This window comes from Vicugna pacos, chromosome 21 (genome assembly GCF_048564905.1).
Source record: "Vicugna pacos chromosome 21, VicPac4, whole genome shotgun sequence".
NCBI lineage: Eukaryota > Metazoa > Chordata > Mammalia > Artiodactyla > Camelidae > Vicugna > Vicugna pacos.
Window position 1 is genome coordinate 30,149,580 of NC_133007.1, and position 22,257 is coordinate 30,171,836.

At 58.6% G+C, this 22,257-nt stretch overlaps 1 protein-coding gene and 2 long non-coding RNA genes across 4 annotated transcripts in view; 2 read left to right on the forward strand and 1 right to left on the reverse strand.

Moving 5' to 3' along the window:
• The window catches only part of LOC140688136 (uncharacterized), a 230,406-nt gene that overhangs the window by 136,787 nt on the left and 71,362 nt on the right, over positions 1-22,257 (forward strand). For both annotated transcript variants that reach the window (XM_072946750.1, XM_072946749.1), the window contains exon 2: positions 5,729-5,909. In XM_072946750.1, the coding sequence (XP_072802851.1) occupies positions 5,729-5,909 (181 nt within the window). The remainder of the gene's footprint in view (positions 1-5,728; positions 5,910-22,257) is intronic.
• On the reverse strand, positions 12,962-14,021 carry LOC140687982 (uncharacterized). Its single transcript, XR_012062618.1, has 2 exons — positions 13,784-14,021; positions 12,962-13,637 (listed from the first exon to the last, which is right to left on the reverse strand). It is a non-coding gene; the product is annotated as an uncharacterized lncRNA (long non-coding RNA).
• Positions 17,756-18,165, forward strand: LOC140687983 (uncharacterized). Its single transcript, XR_012062619.1, has 2 exons — positions 17,756-17,888; positions 18,019-18,165. It is a non-coding gene; the product is annotated as an uncharacterized lncRNA (long non-coding RNA).

Consider the following 22,257-nt stretch of genomic DNA (forward strand, 5'->3'; position numbering starts at 1 on the left):
CTCTCCCTGACCCTGGCTCTGAATTGGGTTCCCCCAGCATCCCCCACATGCTCTGTTGCCTGGCAGTCATGGGGAGGCATGCTGGCCTCTGGAAATGGTGAATTCCTCCATCCAACCCCCTGCCCTGTCCCAGGCCTTACGAGGGAGTCAGCCGGCTCAGAGGCCTCCCTTGAGAGTGAGGGCTGGGCTCATGCCTCCTAGAATGTTCCTTTTAGCCACAAGAGCACCAGAAGCTGGGCATGCCTGCCCCTGGCCAGTTCCTACTGGCCTTGCTGCTTGAATATCCTACCGATCTCCCTGTGGCCCCGCCCTCCCCAGCGGCACCTGCCCGCCCGGGTGTCTCTCTGTGCTCTGGGTGCTGTTAGCAGCAGACTCCGGCTTTGTAATAATCTCCCAGGGACATCATGCCCCACCTGCCCATCCCACACTGTGTCTCAATTGCCCCATCTGTGTAATGGGGCCTAACAGTTCCTGACCCCCAGGAACTAAGGCTTAATGAGGCTGACACCCACAAAGGCTGACCTGGGGCCTGGCACTCAGTAGGTACTATCAACATATATTGAAGAATGCCGAAGCCTCTGCTTTAGGGTTATGGCCCATGACCCTTCTGCTCCAGCCCTACAGGGACAGACAGTGGCTCCTGGCTTGGAGACACTGCCTAGTTTCAGCTGAACCCAGAGAATCTTTCATCCCGACAGCCCCAGGTCTTGAACCAGGGGCTTTCTGGTTCTCTTTATGGAAAGTGGGACTGGAGTCTCCCTCTTTCTTTTCTCTTCTTTTTTTTTTTTTTTTGAAGTATAGTCAGTTTTCTATGTGTCAATTTCTGGTGTCCAGCATGTTTCAGTCATACATATAAATACATATATTCATTTTCGTATTCCTTTTCATTATAGGTTACTACAAGATATTGAATATAGTTCCCTGTGCTGCACAGAAGATCCTGGGCTAGGATGCATGAATGCAGCCTCGGGTATTTAACCTCCTCGCACTGTGGCTGGGACTCTCAGCATCCCCGTTTTAGATGAGGAAGCTGAGGCCCAGAGGCTTTGAGCCCAAGATCACCCACCTTGGAACCCAGACTGTGTAACTGCCTTTGGCCTCTTTTCTCCAGTGAGCTCGGCCACTGTCTTCCTGAGAAACGCCAGTGCCTTTCTCCTTACCAGACACCCAGGGGAAGGTGTCCTGTGCCTGCTGGAAGGGGAACCAGGTTGGGTGATCTCTGTCCACTTCCAGACCTCTTAACCTCAGTTGCCCCATCAATAAAATGGGCTGGTCAGACTCCCCGCCAGGCTTTACCCGGCAGGACCTTTGCAAAGCTCTGGGAGGTGCCTGTGTTCACATGCTTTGCAAATCATTCAGATGGAGAATTGTGACTGTTCCCATCCCCTCAAGTGGCTGCAGTGAGTCCTCACCTGGCGGGATATGAAGCCAGGAACAAAACCTTCTTTTTATTTTTCTCAGTCCTGGACCTTGTGTCCACTTGGGCTTCTCAAGGCTGGATGAGCCTGGCCCCTCACTCCACCCCTCCCTCCGGCCCCTGAAACGTGGGGGCACCTGAGGGGACTCAGCTAGGGAAGAATCTGATTGAGACCCCCGGCTGTGGCTCTGCTGCCCGAGCCGGTGACCCCCTCCCCACGAGCGCTGCAGCCGGAGTGCCCTAATTGCTGTCACAGATGTGCCAGCCACCAGCCTCTCCCGCGCGATCTGCTGTGTCGCGTGAGCTTAATTAGTCCCTGATTACTCATTTACTGGGTGCTGTGTGTATTCCATATCTAATAACTTTCCAATTACGCCCGGGCCGCACTGCACATTTAATAACCCGTCGTTGTCTGTCTTTCGGGGCCTCTGTATTTGGCAGCTCCATCTCCCCCTGACCCGGCGCCTTATCGTTCTCTTTATTGTAGTATTTGGAGTTCTCCGCTTGCCATTACGGGGCTATTACAGGGAATTAAGGGGCATGAAATGCTGTTTTTCGGCCTCTGACGCACCAGCTTGTAGTGTGGAACAGGAAATGTTACCAGAGGGGGTCGAACACATCTTTGTGGGTGGGTTCTCGTGGGGGCCCGGAAACGGGGAGGAGGGGGCCTGTGCAGGGCTGGCCCGAGTCCTGATTTCTCGTCTTGACAGACGGCGCCAGGCCTGGACCCACGTGTCCCCAGCAGGTGGCAGAGGTCTCTGGCCAGCCCAGGAGGTAACCCCCTAGGCCGTGCCCACCCAACCTCCAGCCAAGGCAGGCAGCCGGCCATGGCTGCTTGGGAGGGAGGTGGCTTTTGTCCCCGAACTTGGCTTCCTGCCTGTGTCCGATTTATCCTCAGGGCAGAGGGCAGGCGATGCTGTGTCCTCTGGTGCCATCAGGACGCTGGCGTCTCCTCCCCCCTCTGCTGCAGCTCGGTTTTGTCTCTTCCTCCCTCCTTGCTCTTGAGGTAAATCAGTCACCACCCATCAGCAAACCCACTGCCCCTTTCGTACGGCCTAACCCTTCGTGCCGGAGACCACAGTCCAGTCACTGTGTGTCTGCTGAGGCAGCGAGTACAGAAGCCAGGCCCTGCTGGTGCTCAGTGAGCACCTACTAGGGGGTGAGCACCTACCGGGTGCCGGCGCAGTGGGGGCTGGGTACCTGACAGACGACTGGCCTGGGTTCTCAGCTCTGTGATGCTGCCAATTCCCAGGATCCCCAGGCAGGGAGCAGTGTACGTCCCAGGCCTGGTCCTAATGGCACTGTAAGACGAGCTGTGAGCTTGGAACACTTGGCACTGGTAGAGACTACATTGGTTCAAGAGCCTGCTTTTTATTAGTCAGGAATTGTCGTAAATTTGGCCTTGAAGGGTGAGGAAAGGCGGCTCTCTGCCTCTGTGTGATGGTCTGGCTTAGAACCTTTGCCTCCACCTAAGATGCGGCCAGCATGAGATAATCCAGATTCAGCACACCACATGTGTCTGGCGGCCTCCCCCGTCCATTAATAGTGACTGAGCCCCCAGGAGTCCCAGGCAGCTGCTGACAAACGCCAGAGAAGGGGCTAGAATCCTTTGACTTCCAAGGAGAGTCAGCGTAGGGGAACGGCTAGACCAGGACAGGGAGGGTCTCTGGCACACGGAGGTGCCAGGGAGCATGTATTTCTGGGCAAGCCTTGTTCTAGAGCTTTTTGATTGTATTAGTTATTTACTGCTGCGTAAGAAAGGACTACAGGTAACCAGCCCACAGCAACACACATATGACCACCCCCTCAGCGGGGTCTCCTGCCAAGGGTCCCACAGGCTGCCGGTCCAGCATCAGCAGGACTGCACCCTCAACTGGAGGCTTGCCTAGGGGGAGCCCACCTCCAAGCTCACTATGGGCAGGATTCATTTGTCTGTGAGCTGCGGGCTGCTGCGAACATTCAGGTGCAAGTTTTTGCGTGGACCCACGTTTTCGGTTCTCTGGGATATCTACCTAGGAGTGGAATTACTGCGTCATAGGATGACTCTGTGTTTGACCCTTGAGGGACTTCCAGGCCATCCGCAAGTCCACTGCACCATTTACAATCCCACCAGCAGTGCATGAGGGCTTGCTTAGTGTTTCAACCCTTAATAATCATGAGAATGCAGCTGTTAAAAACGGATTCCCAGCTTTCTCCGGAAATGTCGGACCTGACAGGATGGGGCTGGCTTCCCTCCCTGTTGGGAGGCCGGTGCTGGGTGGGACTGAGGCAGTTCCCCTCGTCTCGTCTACCCAGGTCCTCGTTTACAGTTTACCCTCCTGGCTTCCATGGGGGTATGTGTTGGAATCTCTCATCCTTCCTGTCCCCCCTCCCTTTCAAAGCCTGCTCCTCCTGAAGGCCGAGTTCAAATTCCACCTGCTCCGGGAAGCCTGCCTGGATTTCCTAGCCCTTGGGGGATTTCTTCCATCCTCAGACTCCTTTGTGCTTGTCTTCTGCACCCCCTCCCACTCAGTAGCATTCTCTTTTGCCATCTGCTGTTCTCCACTTAAGAGCTATGTCCTCTAGTTGCTTCGTAACAGCAGTCTTCTCCCAACTGCCTAAGTTTGAATCCCAGCCCCTCCAATTACTGTGAGAGCTCGGGCTGCTTTGCCTCTTTGTGTTTCCATGTTTTTGTTTGAGACAGGACTGCTGGGAGGATTAACCGTGGCACATGGCAGGTGCTCAGTAAACGACATTCTCGTGCTCACAGCTCCCCATCCGGGAAGCCATCCCCACCCCCATGAGGCGTCTCCTAGCCACCTTCCCCCTGCAGGCCCCTGGAGGACAAGCAGGAGGTGGGCCTCACCCCCTCTCTCCTGTCCACCAGCCCGTGAGCAGGGTCAAGGCTGGGGCACAGTGCTGCCCTACCCCGCTCCCCGCCAGCCCGCCCCCAGGGGGTTGCAAGAACGCCTCCTGGTGACCAGGTGCCACCCCATAGACAGTCCCTGGGGGTGGCTGGACAAGTCAGCCTGTGACTAGTGTGGGACCCAGCAGCCCTACGTCTGGCAGTTTTCTGAAGAGATGGGGGCAGCTGCACGAGCAGCTGAAACCCGACGGGGAGGGATCTGTGGGCTCTAAGGTCCCCCACGTGCTGATGGGCCCCCAACCCTAATCTACCCAGTGAGTGAGTGAAGTGAGCTGGACCCGGGCGCCGCCTCCTCCTGCCCCCGCTGAAGCTGAAGCCGCCAGCACCCCTGAGGGATTTGCGGGGGCTGCGGTCTGGGCAGTGTCAACATATGGATCCCATAAATTAAAGTGTTTCCGGAAACAAACAGTAGATTTATCTGTCTCTCCCATGTGGGGCTGGGGGAGCCTGGATGGAGGGCCATCCATCTCTCTCGGGCACTTTGGTTTTAAAGCACTAACCCCGGAATAAACAGGATCAACATGAAGTTGCTTTTGCACAGCCAAGAGGGACCGGAACTTGTGATTGTGGAGCTGGGGGTTGCCAGTCCCCAGGACTGGTCGCCAGGGAACTGGAGCCCTAGGAGGGGCTTCCCCCGACGTCCCGCCCAGGCCCTGAGGTCAGAGGTGTGGGCCCAGGGTGGGGAGCCCTGCTGACCTGGGTTGACCCTGCCTTGGTGTCTGGCCTGTGACGTGAGGCTCCTCCCGCCCCCTCTGAGCCTCACTTTCCGCATCCGTGGAAAGAGGCTGGGAGACCAGGATGGCCACAGTCACCGAGACAGAAAGTAGGAAGGCGGTGCCCGGGGTGGGTGAAGGGGTGTGGAGCTAGTGGTGAATGTTATGGGGTTGCCATTTGGGACGATGAGAAAGTTCTGGAAATAGATACACATGGTGACTGGACCTGATGCCACTGAGCTGAACACTTGAAAATGGTCAAGATGGTAAATTTGATGTTACGTGTATTTTACTACAATTTAAAACCCTAAGACAAAGCGGGAAGTGCAGATGGAGTGACTGCCCTGCATGGTGAACTGAAGACTAGCTCGGCTAATCGTTACAGTTGAAACTAACTAGTAGGTAACCGTTACAGACTTCCGTGCAGAGCTGAGGGGCTCAGGCAGCGATGGGACCCAGGGGGAGAGCCCCAGTGCCTGGTGGCCGGCCTGTGTCCCCAGGCAGGGTTTGCTGGGTGAGTTGGCCTTCTGGGACCAGCTCTGCCGCTGCCCTGAGCCGGCCACGCTGAGTCGCTGATGACAACGCCAGGCCTTCGCTGGGGAGGGGCGGCCCAGCGGCCCAGAGGGCCCAGCCACTGGGCACCTCCAGGCAGGCGTGGCCAAAACTTACCATGTCCCCCTCCTGTCCTTCCAGGTCACCTCTGTATCTCTTGAGGCGTCAGCGGCCATCCACCCTCCTGCCCGGGAGCTTGAGCCCCGGCCAAACACCCCAGCAGAGAGCCTGCCCAGGGGCCCCCGGACCGCCCAGGAGCAGGGGCCAGCCCGGTGTCAGCACAGCAGCCAGGACGGGGCTGGACCGGACCTCACCAGCACAGGTAGGTGCCGGCTTGTTACTATGCCTGGGTACTAGAGCGGATCAGGCCACCCCAGCAGTGAGGGGTCCCCAAAGCCAGTTCGGACGCAGACTCCCACCCCACGGTCGCTGCATTCTAGGGGAGAGCCAGGAAGCTGAGTCTCCCTCCCTTACCCGAGTCTGAATTTTTTTTCATGCTTCTCAGGAATTAAACCAAACTGTGGTTTCACCAGAATTCCTGCTTCTTGACACTCTCTCATCCTCAATTCACAAATCGCCTTGTTGTATTTTTTTTAATCTCTGTGTGCATCATATTCATTCATTCATTTAAAAAATAATGTCAGGGGAGGGTATAGCTCAGTGGTAGATAATAATAATTTAAATAACTAAATAAATAAATCCAATTACCTTCCACCCCCCCAAAAAAATTAAAAATAATTTAAAAAATAATGTAATGGATCTCCATGAACCGCTATCCAACCCAAGCCCCAAATCGCTCCATCCACCTGGATGCCCCACCCCACAGAGGGATCCGTGTCTCCCATTTGCTCTTCTGTCACACCTGTGTTTGCCTGAACACCCCATCGCCTGGTTTCTGGGGGGCTGAGCTTTGAGCTTTGTCTTCTGGGCCTGGCTCAGCACTGCAAGGTCCGTCTGTTGTCACAGCTGCCACAGCGCTTGGTTCTGCCGCCGCGTGCTGTGCGAGGTGCAGCTCTGCCCGTGCGGGTACCCGCTCTCCTGCCGTGTGGGTGCCCCGCACACGGCTCTCGGTGTTAACCTTACCCTGGCCGGGGGGACAAAGGTGTACGACCGTTCTCCAGGGTGGGCATTTACAGCCCCCCTGACCCCAGCCACAGAGACCCCGTCCGCCTGTCTCGGCCCCGTGGGACTCATCACTTCCTCCATGATGGAGAGGCTGGCCCCCTCCTTGGTTGTTGGGCCCGTGAGTGTGAGAGTGGAGCTCCAAGGTGTTTATGGTGGGCCATATGGGCCCTGGGCTGGGAGCAGTGTGTGGACACCTGCGTTATTACCTAGGGAGGGTCGGGGAGCAGCCCCGTAGGCCAAGACCCCTCAGAGTGGGTCCCTGTGTGTATCTTGCCCCCATCACTGTCCCTGAGAGTCCCAAGACCCTCCTGGTGCCAGCCCTCTGCAGGGGCAGCTGGCAGAAAACACTGCTTATTAGTGAGAGGGCCTGGAGCCAGCAGGTAGGGGGAGTGAGTGATGGAGATGGGGGCAGCTGCACTCCCCCTGCCCCCAGTCCTCAGGTCCTGGGCGTCCATCTGGGGCATCCATCTCCAGGGAAACAGCAGTATTCACCTCTTTCTCTCTGCAATGTGGACTCGGGAAGGGAAAGGGCTGGCCAGGGATGGAGCTGGCTGACCAGGGGCTGTTGGGCCACCCGGCCCTCTGAGGGGCTTCCAGACCCAAGCAGATGGGGACGGGGTGTCAGGGAGCAAAGGGGACATGCGGGTGGTGGGCAGGGATGCCCCCAGCACACTCAGAGCCTGGGACAAGTGACTTCTTGCTTTGTGCCTTGGTGTCCTCATCTGAGGGATGGAAATGAAGGCTAACGAGAGACCCCGGCCCGCGGGGCAGGCGTGAGGACTGAGTGCCTGGAGAGGAGCCCCTTCCTCGCAGGCCCCGGCCCCTCCCCCGCCCTGCCTGAGTGCTTATAGTTCCGGCTGGCGTCAGCGCTATTGTTTGTAACTGCTAGTCACCCAGCAAGGTGCCTCCTCCAGGCAGCAAGGGGATCCCTGAGGCTGTTCTCCTGATCCACCTCCTTCACCCCGGCTGTCCCTCAGCCCTGGGTAATAACCTGCAAACCCGTGACCCTCGGGGACCCTCCCTTGCCCCAGTTGGCACATGGGAGGCCCTGCCCCCTGCCCTAGGGCCACCCGGGGCAGGGCAGTGGCACAAGACCCACGTCTGCCAGCTGCTCCCTGTCAGGCCCCCTGAGGAGGGGGGTGGAATGCAGCTCCACAGCTGGAGACCTGCCAGGAGCACCATCCCGCAGTCAGGCCCTTCCCGGGGAGGCTGCCGCTGCTGCGTGGAAACGTGACAGTGACTAATGGTTTATTACACACCTGCCACCTCTCATCGGGCGGGCGGGTACAGCCCCCGGGGCCAGCTGCGCACTGCCAGCTGGATGGCGGGGCGGGAGCAGCGGGGCAGCACTCACAGACACATGGACATGCACGGGCTCAGGGACACTCAGGACAAACAGACGGGGGAACACATGACACACAGGGTACCTGTGCCGAGGAACACGCAGACACGCACATACAGACACGCGTGCACAGATGGGCCCCGGGACACTCTAACATGTGCACACAAACACACGTCGCAGACAAACACCTGGGAACACAATATATGTGTGCACACATGCTCCCCCCCGCGCACACGTGCACACAGCCCAGTCGCTCCCCCTCCCTAGAGCTCTGAACCCCCTCCCGCTCCCTGTGTGGGAACGTTCACCCCAGCGCTGGCTGGGGCAGGGGCCTTTCCCAGAAGGGCAGGTGGTCACGGGCAGTGATGCCTGGAGGGACAACTACCCATTGTAGTCCATTTCTGACTGCCAGTTCCCTGCAGACCTCTGGAGTGTAGGGACAGCAGCCTTCACCATGTGATGGAAGCTGTCACACCAGCAGCCCTTGTGCCGGGCTGGGTGACTGGATCAGCTCCCCCGGAGACACACATGATCATCCTCGGTTCCTCCCAGGGGAGGCAGCTGTGTGGTTCTTGGGCACTGCATTTGGAGAGCCCACCTGGGGAGTAGTCACTTGCTGGCTGCAGGGAGAACAGCTCCAGGGCTGCAGGGGAACCAGGGACCCCCAGAGCTGGGAGGCGTCTGGCAAGTGAGGCCTGAACCTTGGACTGACCGAGCTGCTGGGAGAAGAGCACAACCCCAACCACACCAGAGGCAGCCTTCCCTAGTTGGTGGCAAGCCTCTAGGTCCAGCTCTTCCCGATATTCTTAAGCCTTTAGTCAAAGGAGGATCCATTTTTCACGTGCCGCTAGCAGGCAGTATAAAACCTGGCGAGAGGACACTCCTAATTCATCACCAGCTGCTGGGGACAGGCATTCCTAAACAATTATCTGTGCGCCGTCACAGCCTCCTTGGGAGAGAAGCAGCACCATCTGGTGATAAGTGAGGGTGTGGCTTGGTGTCCTAGACCCAAGTCCAAGTTTCTAAGTCTCAACACTGCAACTTCCCAGCCATGGAGTCTTTGCAAGTTTCAGAATCTTCCCAAAGCTTGGTTGCTCCAGCTGCCGAGTAGGTGTGAGAACAAAAGAAGTCTTCCTTGTAGCATAGTGTCAGTGGCTTGGGAGGAACACCAAGGGGGCACCCAGGGCTGCAGTGCAGGGCTGTGCAGGTCACACACTGCACAACTCCAGGGAGTGCCATGCTGGCTGTAGTCTCTGTGACTGTGCTCCCTGCGTGGCCACCAGGAGGACTGTGTTGCGCAGCTGAGCAGCTGCCCTGGAGTTCTGCCACATGGGCCCTAGACGTCCCTTCTGAGGTGTGGAATGGCTTCTAAAGTGGTTAATAATATTCACTAGTAGAGACAGTGGAAGCTGCGACCCCCCTGATGGGTTGGGATGGGGTCACCAGAAGCCAGGCCAAGACTGATTCTCCAGGTGTGGCTATGTTCCTGGGGCTCCTCCCTCTCTCCCTGGCCATGTTGGGGTGCTGGCGTGAGCCACCCCTGCTGGGGGTGGTCTTTGCCTTCCTGCTGTCCTAGCTGCCACAGCTCTGCTCCCGCCCAGAACGCCTCCCTTCTCGTTAGTGCTTGTTCCAGGATCCTGGGGACCGCTGGCCCAGTGGGGGGGGGAGGAGGAGCGGGGCCGGCAGGGTGGGGTAGGAGCGGGCAGGAGGAGGCACAGTGCATCTTCCCTTTCCCTTCTGAGCCGGCCCAGAAGGTCCATCCTGTTGCCTGCTCTTGTCGCCACCATAGCAGCAGCTACCTTGGAAGAGTTGGGTGTTAGCTCTCGCTGCTGCCGTAACAGATTATCAGTGGCTTAAAACGACACACTTTTAGTATCTTATTGTCCCAGAGGCCGAAGTCTAACTGGGCTAAAATTGAGATGTGGGCAGAGCTGCATTCCCTCTGGGGGCTCTAGGGGAGATTCCGTTTCCTGGCCTTTTCCAGTTTCTGGAGGCGCCCACGTTCCTTGGCTTGTGGCCCCTTCCTCCATCTTCAAAGCCAGCAGCGTTGCCTCGCCCTGCCCCGCTCCTGCAGGCACAGCGCCTCTGTCTCTTTCCTATCTCTTCCTGCCACTTGTGATTCTGGGGGCCCACCTGGACAATCCAGGAGACTGTCTCATTGCCAGGTCAGCTGGTTAGCAAACTTCATTTCCCTTTGCCAAGTAAGGGAGCATCACCCCTGGTTCCAGGGATTAGGACCTGGATATATTTCATGGCCATTGTTGTGCTGACCGCAGAATCCCTGATAAAGCCAGTTGCATTAGTCAGGGCAAGCACTGCCAGGTACTGTAACAGGGAGCCCCATGCCCACTGTGGTTCCTGGTTGGGTGACACAAGGTCTCCAGTTCCCTTTAGCCTGTGGTTCTGCCAGCATGTGGCTTACAGAGTATCCTGATTCCATCACTGGCAGACACAGGGGAGAAAGCCACTGGACACTCCCACACCTTGGCCTTGAGGTGGCTTGTGTCCTTCCATGGGCCTCACCAGGATCGAAGGGCGCTGGCTAGTGACAACTGTCCACTGCAGGAGGGGCCAGGCATGGTGAAGGATTGGCCGGCCACCTCTACCCGGCCGCCCATCCCACTGGGTGGTTCATCCACAGCTCCCTGAGCTCCGAGAATGTGGATCTGAGTCTGTCCTGCTGCTCTTGGACACCGTCCCCCACCCTGGTCCCTGTGTGCTTTGGGGAAGGATTGGGACTTCTCATCCCCTGCAGGGGTGGGAGCATGAAGCCCAGCCCCTCAGCTTCCAGCAAAAGAGCAACTTACCATCCGGGGCTCCCCTGGGCCGGGCTGGGGCTTTACCTGGAGTGGCCCCTGTTTCCTCATCCTGTCCCATCCCTGCTCCCTGGGTGCTCTGCCTTATAAATCACTTGCACACACGTCCTTGTCTGCTTCTACAAAACTGCCTAAGACAGCGTGGTTCCCTGGGCTGTGTACTCGGCGCTATCTGCAAATAGCACGGCAAATGCGTGTCCCGGGCCCCGTGTATAACCGGCCTCTGCCTGGGCTCCTCCTCTGCTGATGCTGGGGGCTTGGCCACAGGTACTGTGGCTCAGCCAGCTCTCCCAGGAGGGGTGTCCCTCAAGCTGAGTGCATGAACAAAGGGCGCCCAAGACCACCGAGAACTAGGCAGCTTCCCAGGGGCTGAGCCCCTCCAACCCAGGCTGAGTCTGTGGGGCCCCGGCCATGCCGGGGAGCTGTAACCAGAGGGCCGTGAGGACACAGCAGTGTGAGGGGCTGGATGCTGAACCACAAGAGGTGCCAGCGATGGTCCTCGGGCTGCTTCCTTTTTCCCTCTTGTCTTTTCAAGCCCTGCGTTTAAATCAAATCAGTGTTTGTTGGGTATGGACACCCTTAAGTGTTCTGATCCAGACTGGCGCTCTCTGAATTCAAATCCAGGCCTTGTTCCTTCTGAGCTTTTGGTAGGAGGCAGACAACCTCTTTGGGCCTTGGTTTCCCCTGCGATGGCTGTGAGGGTCTGAGAGTTGATCCGTGTCCCTTGCTGAGTGCAGCGCCTGGTGCTCAGGAACGCAGGGTCTGGCCCTGGCCCTGGCTCCTGCCGGGGGAGCGAGCTATGACCGCCGGAGCCCTGGCTTCCTCTCAGCTTTGTCTCCCCTTCGTTGGGCACGTGGGCTCCCAGACGGCAGTGCTGGGCCTCCATGCCAGGAAGGCAGGGCCTCTGCTTAGGTACTTGGCTCACGCCCTTGGCGGGCCTGGCCTGGAGCGGGCAGGTGAGGGTGCTGAGCGCTTGGGTAGGAGGTGCTCAGAGGACTCGTGCCCCTGTGGCCAAGCGGCAGCTGCTCAGAGGCACCAGCAGCCGGGTTTGGCGGCAGCTCTCCCTGCCCTCTTCCCTGCCCGATGGAAAGGCGTTCTATGCAGCAGGAATGCCTCTCCGCTCCCTTCGCCCCGTCTCTGCCTTTGTGCGTCTCCAGCTGAGCTGGGGTCCAAAGTCTGTTTTCTCTCCAGCTAGTGAGTGTTGGCCTTCTGGGGAACTTCTTGTAACGCTTGGGAGCACAGAGCTCGCGAGTCAGGGCAGGAGGCTGAGAGGCCCAGACAGCCTGAGAGGTTGTTGACTTGTAAGTCGCTTCTCCCCAGAAGCCTTGGAATATTTCGGGGGGCCTGAACCCCTCCTACCTCTCTCCTGCTCACCAGGGTCTGGTTGCTTTCAGCCGGTCCCTTGGCTGGTGTGTGACTCTGTGTGTCTGTCTGGTTCAGATTTCTGTGACATGAAAAAGGAAAGAACTTGGGCAATCTAATTAAACGATAAACTGAGCGTTGACTTAAACGAAGTTCGAAATGGCACGAAGATAAATGGCCAGGTTTGGCAAAGTTCGACCAAGAGGGTCTGTTGCCCTGAACTCTAATCCCTTTCCAAATAAGTGTGTGATCAAGACTTCAGATGGAAAAAAAGAGAGATCAGCTTAGCTGTAGAAATGACTGTTCTGGGGCTCAGGGTGGGCTGTCCCGGGTGCAGTGTTGGGGACCCCAGGGAGCTGGAGGTGGCATAGACCAGCTCCCCCCCAAGGGCTACTGCACCTGGGGTCCACCTGTCTGCCATACTGGCCATGGCCTCCACCCAGCCACCCACCACCCTGCTTTCCCCTCAACAGGGTTCAAGCTGGTAGATAAGCTGGCAGTTGAGGGACCTCGGCTATCGCATTTGGCACCGTGTGGATTTAACTGGCTCGAAGAGCATCACTGTAAGACTCTCCCTGTGTCCACAGCAGCTTTCACCCACAACCTTCGAAGTTAGAGCAAAACTCGTTTGAAAACTGGGCATCTCTCCCAGCATTTGCTCGTGTCTTCACCATGGTTGCCTGTTTACACCTCTGTCCCCACTTCTACACAGCCATTCACGTGTGTGCATCAGTTCACAAGTATTTATTATGTGCTATGTGCCAAAGACTGTACCGGGCAGCAGGTGTGATGCCAGGTGCTGAGAGGTGCCATGAAGCAGAATAAAGGAGGGGAACAGGGTTGCAACTTTAGCTGGGCTAGTCCCAGAAGGCCTTGCTGAGGAGGAAGCATCAGGCAGAGAATTCCAAGCCAAGGGTAGTGCAAAGGCCCTGAGACAGTCTGTGCTCAGCATGCGTGCTCTCTCCAGGAAGGCAGGGACCATATCTTAAGGGTCCTCTTTATCTCTCCAGTGCTTGTTGCAGAGCACAGAGTAGGCGCTTGATCAATGTTTGTTGACTGAATACAAGTTTTTAAGTCAGCTTGTGCTAGGGGATGGGACAAGGGGAAGGTAAAGAGGAAATGAGACTCCTGTAGGCATCGGGGATGGACGTTTACCCCAGCTTCCTGGGCTGAGGGCTGATGTTCCGAGCAGGTCCTTACTCCATTCTAGGACTTTTCTTCCCTCTCCAGGGCTTTGCTCTAAGGTAAAATTCCAGCAACCACAAGCTGCTTACTCTTTCTCGAGGTTTCACGTGTGATCATGTTGGGGTCAAGGACACTTCCAGGCCATCTGTGAGCGATTGGTCCTTCCTCCGCCTCGGACTTGGCTGACTGGGGAGGGGCTTTGGGCGCCCTGGATCAGCACCTGGAAAAGAACGCTCATTGAGCAACTGTTGTACGCCAGGTGCTGCAAGTCTGGGAACAGGTTTCTTCCTAGTTGTATTATTCTCCTCCGGCTTCTGTGACAGACCCCCTAGAACTTGGCAGCTTAAAGCAACACAAGTTTATTACCTTGTAGTCCAGAGGTCAGAGGTCAGACACTAGTCTCATTGGGCTAGAACCAAGGCGTCGCATGGCTGGTTCTTTCTGGAGCTCCAGGGGAAAATCTGTTTCCTTCCCTTTCCAGCTTCTAGAAGCACCTGTGTTCCTTGGCTTGTGCCCCAAGTCACTCCAACCTCTCACTTCTGCCATCACATCTCTCACTCCCCACCCCCGCCTCCCCCTTACAAGGACCTTTGTGATGGCATCGGGCCCACCTCAGGGTCCATGACTTAATCACATCTGCAAAGTCCCTTTTGTTCTGTAAAGTGACACATTCACAGGTTCCAGGGATGAGGACGTGGCCATCTCTGGGCCCATTATTTCACCTGCACAGCAGTCATTCTTGCTGGACTGAGCTGACCATGTGCTGCTCATAGGGCTTGGGGCCCATGCCCATGACTGACCCAGCCTGCCAGGCCGGTGAGGTCTGCATGGGGATACAGGAATTTACTGCGCACTGGCCCTGCACCAGGTACCATTGTGGGCGTGTTGCCAGGACTGGCCCGCAGGCCTCACGGCCCTGCTGCCAGAAGACCTGAGATGGCTGGTTCAGCCCCAGCAGGGGCACCCTGTCACCCTGGGTCAGTTTTCTCCCCTGGAACATGGGGGTGATGGTGGAACCTTTCTCATGAGGCTGTGGCATGAAGATGACCTCAGTCACTAATCACAGCATTTAGAGTGGGATGGGCGCCCTCCTGGGACTCCCCAGGCCACCCTGGTTGGGAGGTTTCCTAGGAGAGGCTGGATTTTCTCCCATCCCAGGAAGTTCTGGGTGCAGTTTGGCATTTGCCCAGGAGATGGCGCAACAAAGCACCAGAAACCTGTCCAAAGCCCCAGCCCTTGGGTTGCTCCCAACCCTGGTCCCTCTGCCTGCAACCCACCCTGGATACAGGGAAGATGATTGACCCCAGAGACCCAGACGTGGCTCTGCCCCTCCCCTAGCCTCTCACCACTGCACCCCAGCGGGAAGCCTATGGGCCCACCTTTGTGCATGTCAGGTAACCCTCTGGGCCCGGCCTGTGCCCTAAGGCAGCTGAGTCGTGGTCCCCACCCTCAGCAAATGTCCAGCCCTTCTGTCCACAAATACGCCAAGATAAGCTCTCACAAGGACTGGATAACAGAGAAGGCTTGTGTATCCAGGAGGGCTCCTGGGAGGAGGCAGCATTTGAACTGGGCCTCTGGGCCCTTGTAGGAAGGAGGGGGGCCCATCAGGGAGGAGACCCCAGGGCTGAGACCCCTGTGACAACAGGCTCCTTCCCTTCCCCTCGTCCTTCCTCCCTTCTCCCCACCTGTGAGTCTCCTACGAGAGCTTCGTTATGGGTCACCAGCAACCACAGCCCATGCTGGGGTGCTGCCCACACCCCTAGCTTCTGGAATTCCCTCTGAGCCTCGGGACCTCACCCGCCCTTGCCTGTTCAGCAGCCCCCTCCTCTCCAACAGAGCCCCTCTGTTCCAGCCTTCTCCTCACCCCTCTACCCCATTACAGCCCCTCCTCCCACGGGCACCGGCCTGAAGCCGTAGGTCCAGGGCAGGAAGCCTGCACCCTTCCTCCCCTTGAGCTGAGCTCTCCTGGGCCCTTTCTCTCCACGAATGCCCCCCAGTGTGGCTCCTGCTGCCTGAAAGATTATCTGAAGGAGCGAGGGCGGCCTTGGTGGAGGGTGCGACTCCCTTTGGGACCTGGGGTCTCCTCTGCTACCCAAGGCATGGGTCTCCCATGGGCAGTAAATCCCTCGGGCCCACCGGGTCCTGCTGAGAAGAGCGCCGGAGCGCGCGGGGAGGCAGGAAGTGGCCGCCTCCCTCCGGGGCATGGCTCCTGTCTGCAGCTGGCAGGGTGTGTGCCAGGGCGGGAGGGGACTGGGGGCCGGAGGAGGGCCTGCGCCGCGTGGTTGTGCTGTGGCTTGCTGGGCAGCCTTTGCTTGCATGCGCACACTCTCTCTCTCTCTCTCTCCTGACTTCTCGGGAGTCTGCTCCTGGGGCTGGTCTGCAGACCTGGGAGAGAGGCTTCCTCTGTCTCCCAGCCTTTCTGCTCCACCCCGCAGCCCTCCCCCAGTCCAAAGGGAGCTGCTCCAAGGCGGCCAGGCCAGGGGGCCAGGGGCTGGGACAGCCAGGTCTGATGGACCAGAAGAGCCCCAAATGGCAAGTTCTTCTACAGGGTGAGTCCCCGGGACGGCCCCATGCAGGGCTGTGGGGTTTGGACTGGGTCCTGGGACAGTGCCCAGACTCGCAGGACAGAAGACAGAGATGGGGGAGCAGATGCTGGGCTGTGAGGCGGTGAGGGGTGTGCGTCCTGGCTGCTGGGCACGGCGGCTCATGCATGTGTGGAGCCTCATGGCCCAGGGGACAGACGGAGTGTCCCCAGAAGCCAGCATAATGGCCCCAGTTTGAGCCTGGGAGCTGAAGGGCAGGCATTGGGACCCTCAAGGGGCACAGCAGAGCGTTGAGGTGTGGCAGCCAGTGCTGCAGCCCCGAGGTCCCCCTGGGCATGTCCTCGGTGCCCGTACCAAGGGCAGCTCCTCTTCCCACTGTGCGTTCCGGGGCACAGGCTGTCACGGGGCTTAGTGCTGGGCCCCCAAGAGGCCCCCGAGGGCGAGCATGGGTGATCCTGCTCTCCTAGCTGGTGGACGTTAAGTGCAGAGCCGGGTGGCCCACCGAGGTCACTGAATCCTGCCCTCCTTTCCTACATAGGGAGCCTAAGGCTCAGAGGAGGGAGCACACTTGTCTGTCTCTGCCCAGCCACCCAAGACAGAGCAGGGTCTAGAACCCAGATGACCCTTCTCCCAAGCCACCTCCTGCTTCCAGAAGTGGTGGGGAGAGGAGCTAGGAGCAGGTGGAGAAGGCCAAGGGACAGCCTCCCAGAAGGTCCTGGGAGGGACACAAGTGTGCACGCGCAGGTGACGCCAAAGCCCCAGAGCTCCTGGTCCCATACCAGGTGGGGTGTGAGGGCTCTTCCCCCTCCCTCCACCATGGCCAGCTTCTTGGACGCTCAGGTGACATGCAGGGCCCTGGACTGGGAAGCTGGAGGCACAGACTAGTCCTGACCTTCCACTCCCTGGTTTGGATGTAATCTGATTATGGAGGAATGCACTGACAAGGGGGGCACACACCCCTGCCGGTCCACAGGCCAGTCAGTGGTTAGGTAGTGAGCTCCCCGTCCTTGACAGTATTCAAGCAGGAGCCTCCAACCCACTGGAGAGGTTGTGGAGGGGCAGTGGTCAGACGGGACAATATTTTTTCCAAGTCTCAGATTCCAGGTCTCTCCTCCTCTCTGTGCCCCATATGTGCAGCAAGAAGGACTACAGCAGCCGGCGTTTAGCAAGCACCTACTGTATACCAAGGCTCTTTGCCACCCTTAGCTGGCACCAGCTCACACACCCTTTGTGTAGTTGCCATTCTTCTCCCACGTTCCAGATGAGAAGACTGAGGCATGGAGGGTCAGGTGACTTGCCAGTGGTCACCAGGCTGGCCAGCTGAGTGGCAGAACTGGGATGAAAGTGCGGCACAGAGTGTGCATTCTGACCCACCGTGCAGGATAGGATATATCCTCAATTATGGGAAGTCCAACCCCATTCAGCAAAATGTTTCCTAAGCTTTGGGAAGCCCAAAAGTTTCTTCAGAATCACTGCAGGGCTTTGGCTGGGAAGACAGTGGGTGGTGGCTTTCCAGGCCCCAGGTCCTCCGCCAGGCCAGGGACAGCTCCGATCCTGCCAGGACAGGCAAGTGCCCAGCAACGAGGCACCTGTGGGGTTGGGAGGTGGGGCACCTTGTCCACCCAGGGGGGCGGGACACTGGGTTCCCAGGAGCAGGCCCAGGCCCAGCCTGCCTTGCAGGTGCTGGGAGGGCAGCCAGGGGCTGCCAGAGCCTTTGTTCCCATCACAAAGGCCCAGCACCAACTCCAGCCTCCCTCCTCACATCCTTGGCAGACAGGCGGGCCACACCCGCCGAGGCAGCCCCAGGCCCCGTCTCCTACACTGCCTGGTACTCAGTGTCTATGCTTTCAGGGATCCTTCAGACCAAAATGTCCTTAAACAGAGGAAGGAAGCTGAGCCCTGGCCCGGGTCATGGGCACAGGATCTTGGTGGGTATTGTGTCCCTTTCTCCGGGTGCAGCTCAGCCCTGCCTCTTCCAGGAAGCCTTCAATGATTGCCCCATCCTTATAACCCCCCCGGTTTTTTTTTCTCTCTCTCTCAATTTCATCTTTTCCTCAGCTCCAGAGCACGAGAGGAGCGCACTTGGCTTCACCCAGGTCTGAACCAGGGCAACTGTTAGGTGGGGACGTTAGCTGAAAACTGGGACTGTCCCGGGCAAACCAGGACGCATGGCTGCCTGGCTTATACCACGATTGTTGGCCATTAGAGTGTTGCCTTCTCTGGCTCTCTTTCTTGTCAAATAAGATGGACAAAAAACTGGAAGGGGGAAAGAGGGAGAGGAAAGAAGGAAAGGGAAAGACTCAAAGCACAGGCTCTCGTGTCTGCTCCTGTCTAGCGGAGCCTCGGTTTCCTCACCTGTGCAGCATGAGTGCTGGCAGCAGCTGCCGCAGAGGGTCTGTGTGGTCTGAGTTTGTGGGCATGTGCGGCTCGGTGTACATGTCACTGTGCATGTGTGTGAGCCCAGCAGGCCCAGAGGGCGAGGTGGCCTCTGTGGCTTTGGGCTGAGGGAATTAGTGTGCAGACAGTGGCTTTGGCAGGCGGCCAGGCCCACAGTCCCTGAGAGGTGTGAGCAGCATGGACGTGACACACGTCTGACCTGCTGGTTCGGTGGGGCCACAGAGGAGAAGGCCCCTGAGGCTGGCTTTTGGGACCCTAAATCCTCTCCTCCTGGGTTGCCCACTGCCACCCAAGGCTGGAAGAAGGCCCCTGTCCTCTGGGGTGAGGACAGATGAGTGGACAAGGGCCAGCCTCTCTGCCCCTTCATCTCGGTGGCAGTGGCACTATATCTTCCCTTATGGGGACCGAGAGACCATTTCAGGCACCCCTTGGGTCCCAGATGTGTGAAAAGTGAGGCTCTGGACCCGGCTGGCCTGGGTTCAAATCCCAGTATTGCTGCTTATTGCTGTGTGCCCTGGACAAGCTGCCTGACCGATCTGGACCACTTCCTGATGTGAACCTCGCTGGCCAGGGCTGTGAGGGTGGAGCGGGTCCTAACCTGAGGCCCTCAGGACAACACAGCTCAGCAGTGTGAGCTGTCAGCACCCTGACTGTCACTGTCCCCCTCGTCATTCTGTTCTTGTCTGGGAGTATTTGAGTCACAGTGTCACCCCCCCATCCCCTCCCCCAACCACCCACAGCCCACTTCCTCCAGTGGGGAGAAAGGCAGGAATCTCAGGACCCCGACTGGGCCAGGGAGGAGCCCATCAGGCCCAGTAGGGGGTGGGTAGGCAGCCCGCCCGCCACACCCACCAGGGTGAGTGAAGGAAGTGCTCGGAAATCACAGAAAAGCAGTATCCTGGGAGCAGCTTCCAGGCGCCCTTCCCCTCTCCCCACCCCACCCCCGCATCCTGGCCCTCTCTCCCTCTCCCCCAGCAGCGCGCAGAAAGGGAAGGAGCATTTATGGAGCACCTACTGCATGCCAGCTCTCAAGCCATTAGCTCTGTATTATAGAGAAACTGAGTCTCTGGAGGTGGGAGGTCTGCCCCAGGCATCCTGAGGCCTGGGAGCAGCCCAGCAGTTCCACAACAGGAACTCCCACCGGGGACCAACCTCCACACTCTGAGAGGGCCTGCCTGCCTCCTCTTTAGATGCGAGCAACTGCTCCCTGAGCCCTCCAGGTCTCCGGGTGCTGCCACCCTAGCCCTCTCCCCACCACCAAGCTGGCATACCCTCCCTGGCTTCCCTACCTCACCCCCGGGAAAGCAGAACACGGGGAGAAAGCTGACTGCAGTCTCAGGAATCAGACCCCGCCGGCAGACCTGTGTACTGTCTCTGAGCCTCAGTCTCCCCAGCTGTAAAATGGGGACAACTGAGGGTGTTCATCTTCTCTGGCATTGGGAAGGCCAGGCCCCTCAGCCACTGCCCGAGGCCCCATCCTGGAGGACCGCCCTGGCCCCCAGGGGCTGATCTGGGGTAGGCTCAGTGGCTGGGTGGGCTAGTCTGGCCGCCTCACATCTCCCTAATGGCAGGTTTGGGCACAGACAGAGCCTGTGGCCCTGTGGTGTGGGGTGGTGGCTCTGCTCCCCCGCCCTTCTGCCCTCCTGCCCGCCGTGTGGTCCCGGCAGGAGACACGTGAACACAGCCTGGCTCTGTTCTCCGAGCTGTGGGAGGCGGGCTGTCACCGCGGGAGCCGGGAGCTGGAGGTGCGCCCAGGAGCGGGGGAGGGGCGGCGGATGTCTGCGCCTTCCCTCGCCCCTCAGCGCCAGGCCCTGCCAAGCCACAGGTGCCCCCGCAGCGCAGGAGGTGGGTGGGGCGAGGGAGGAGGTGTGAAGGGGAGTACAGGATGGCGAGGAGGGGGTCTGTTGGGGAGAGAGCTGCCCCACTCCGTTCTGGGGAGAGAGGTATCCAGGCGACATGGGCTGGTTTGCTCCGCCACCATCACCAGGGCTGCAGTCCCACTGGGTTTCTGAGCAGCTCCTGCTGTTGTGCAGGTTGTGCACTGCGCCATCCTAGGGGGCCCTTCGGTTAGAGTTGGGCAGTGTGCGGTGGCCTTGGCCTCCCTCCCATCTTCTTCACCTACCACATTTTGATCTTCGGTTCTGGAATTCTGATCACCTTTGATCAGAAGCCTGGAATGTTGGTGGGGGTGATGTGTGTGAATGATTGGGGGTGACAGGGCACCCATCGTGGGCTGTGCATGGTGTGGGGCTTGGGGGTTGCAAGAAGCCGGGTTTGTCCCTCAGACGTCAGAGGGATGTCTGTGTGTCTGAGCGCCCCGGGCACCCCATTCTCCACAGGCATCTGTGTACCATCAGAACGTTGTGGGTACCGTGCCTCCCTGCCCGCTGTCCTGTTCTCTCCTTTGCCTCCTAGCCCTCCTTGCTGAGATACAGCGTCTTAACTCGAGGGTTCCCTGTGGGCTGCTGGCCAAACAGAACCTGGAAAGAGAAATGCTGACCAAAACCTCTCCCAGCTATGTGACCTTGGGCAGGTTCCCTAACCTCTCTGTGCCTTCGTTTCCTCATCCGAAAAGCAGAGGTAACAGGGTTGTGGGCAGATTAAATGAGATAATGATGGAAAGCGCTCCGATCTGGGATAGCATGGAGAAAATGCCAGTTGTTTTCTCACTCCACGTGCCCTTGGTAGAAACTGCCAGCTTTGTTCTTTGCTTGAGTGCTTGGAGGTCCTGGGAGGCTGGGGTTCACCTCCTTTGTCCCCCTGGGGCGGCTGACACCAGGCTTGGCACAGGTGAGCCCTGGATTCATGAGCAGCTGCAGGGTTGCAGGGGGAGCCCTCCCTCTCCTGGAGCTGGGGGAAGGGTGTGGGCCCCCATCCCTCCGCCCACCCAAGCTGCCCTGGCCCCTTTGACCATGCCCGCCCTGCCCTCCCACAACCCCATGAGGAGGAAACCGTGGGCTCAGCACTGCTGCTCAGCTTTATCTCGGGCCCTCTGCACACAGACCTGTCCCCAGGAAAAGGGTTTATCAGCCTGGTCATCTGGGCCCCAGCAGGCTTGGGGAGACATGTGGTCAAGTGGCAGGGGGCTTGGAGGGGGAGGCCAGGGGGGCGGGGGCACACCCACTTTGGCCTGACAAGGTCCCCTCCTCCATGGTGGGCTCTGAGCACGTTAGGAAGAGCCAGGTGTCCAGACTCCCTTCCCAGACTCCATGACATTCAGACCCCACCAACCCCATCCCCAGCCCTTGGACTTGGTGCCCTCCACGTGGTTGCCCGTCCGCTAGGGCCTTCTTGGGCTGAACCCCCAGGGAGCAGCCAGGGGAGCCTGGAGGGTCATAGCTGAGAAGCCCATTTCAGGGTGATGAGCCAAGAGAAGGCTGCCCAGCCTCCCTGGTGCCCCACTAAGGACCAGGAGGACGTGGTTCTACCCCCTTTAAGAGCAACAGCTCACGTGTGTTGAGCGCTTACTGCACAGGGCGGCCCTGCTCTCCGTGCTTTGCACAGATTCACGCTTTGAATCCTCCCCACAACTTGAATGAGGCAGATACAGTGTTATTAACCCATCTTGGAGACCAGAAGACTGAGGCCTGGTCACCCTGTGCCCTGGGCCTTGTGTGCACCCTGGGTCCTGGGGCACACCAGGCAGCCAACTTGACATGGAATATGGTCCCTGTGGTCCCTGACCATCCTACTACCCTAGCACCATCTGCCGTTGTTTCCCCCGTCGTGGCTCTGTCTCCTCCCTGAGGGAAGCAGTCTTCCTAAGCCAGTGGCCGGGGTGGCAGAATTGGACCCTCCCCAACAGCAGGCATCTGCAGAGGCGACTTGAGAATTTGAACATCTGAGTTCAGATCCCAGCTCCGGCACTTACTGGCTGCCAACGTGCACCAGCCTCCTAGC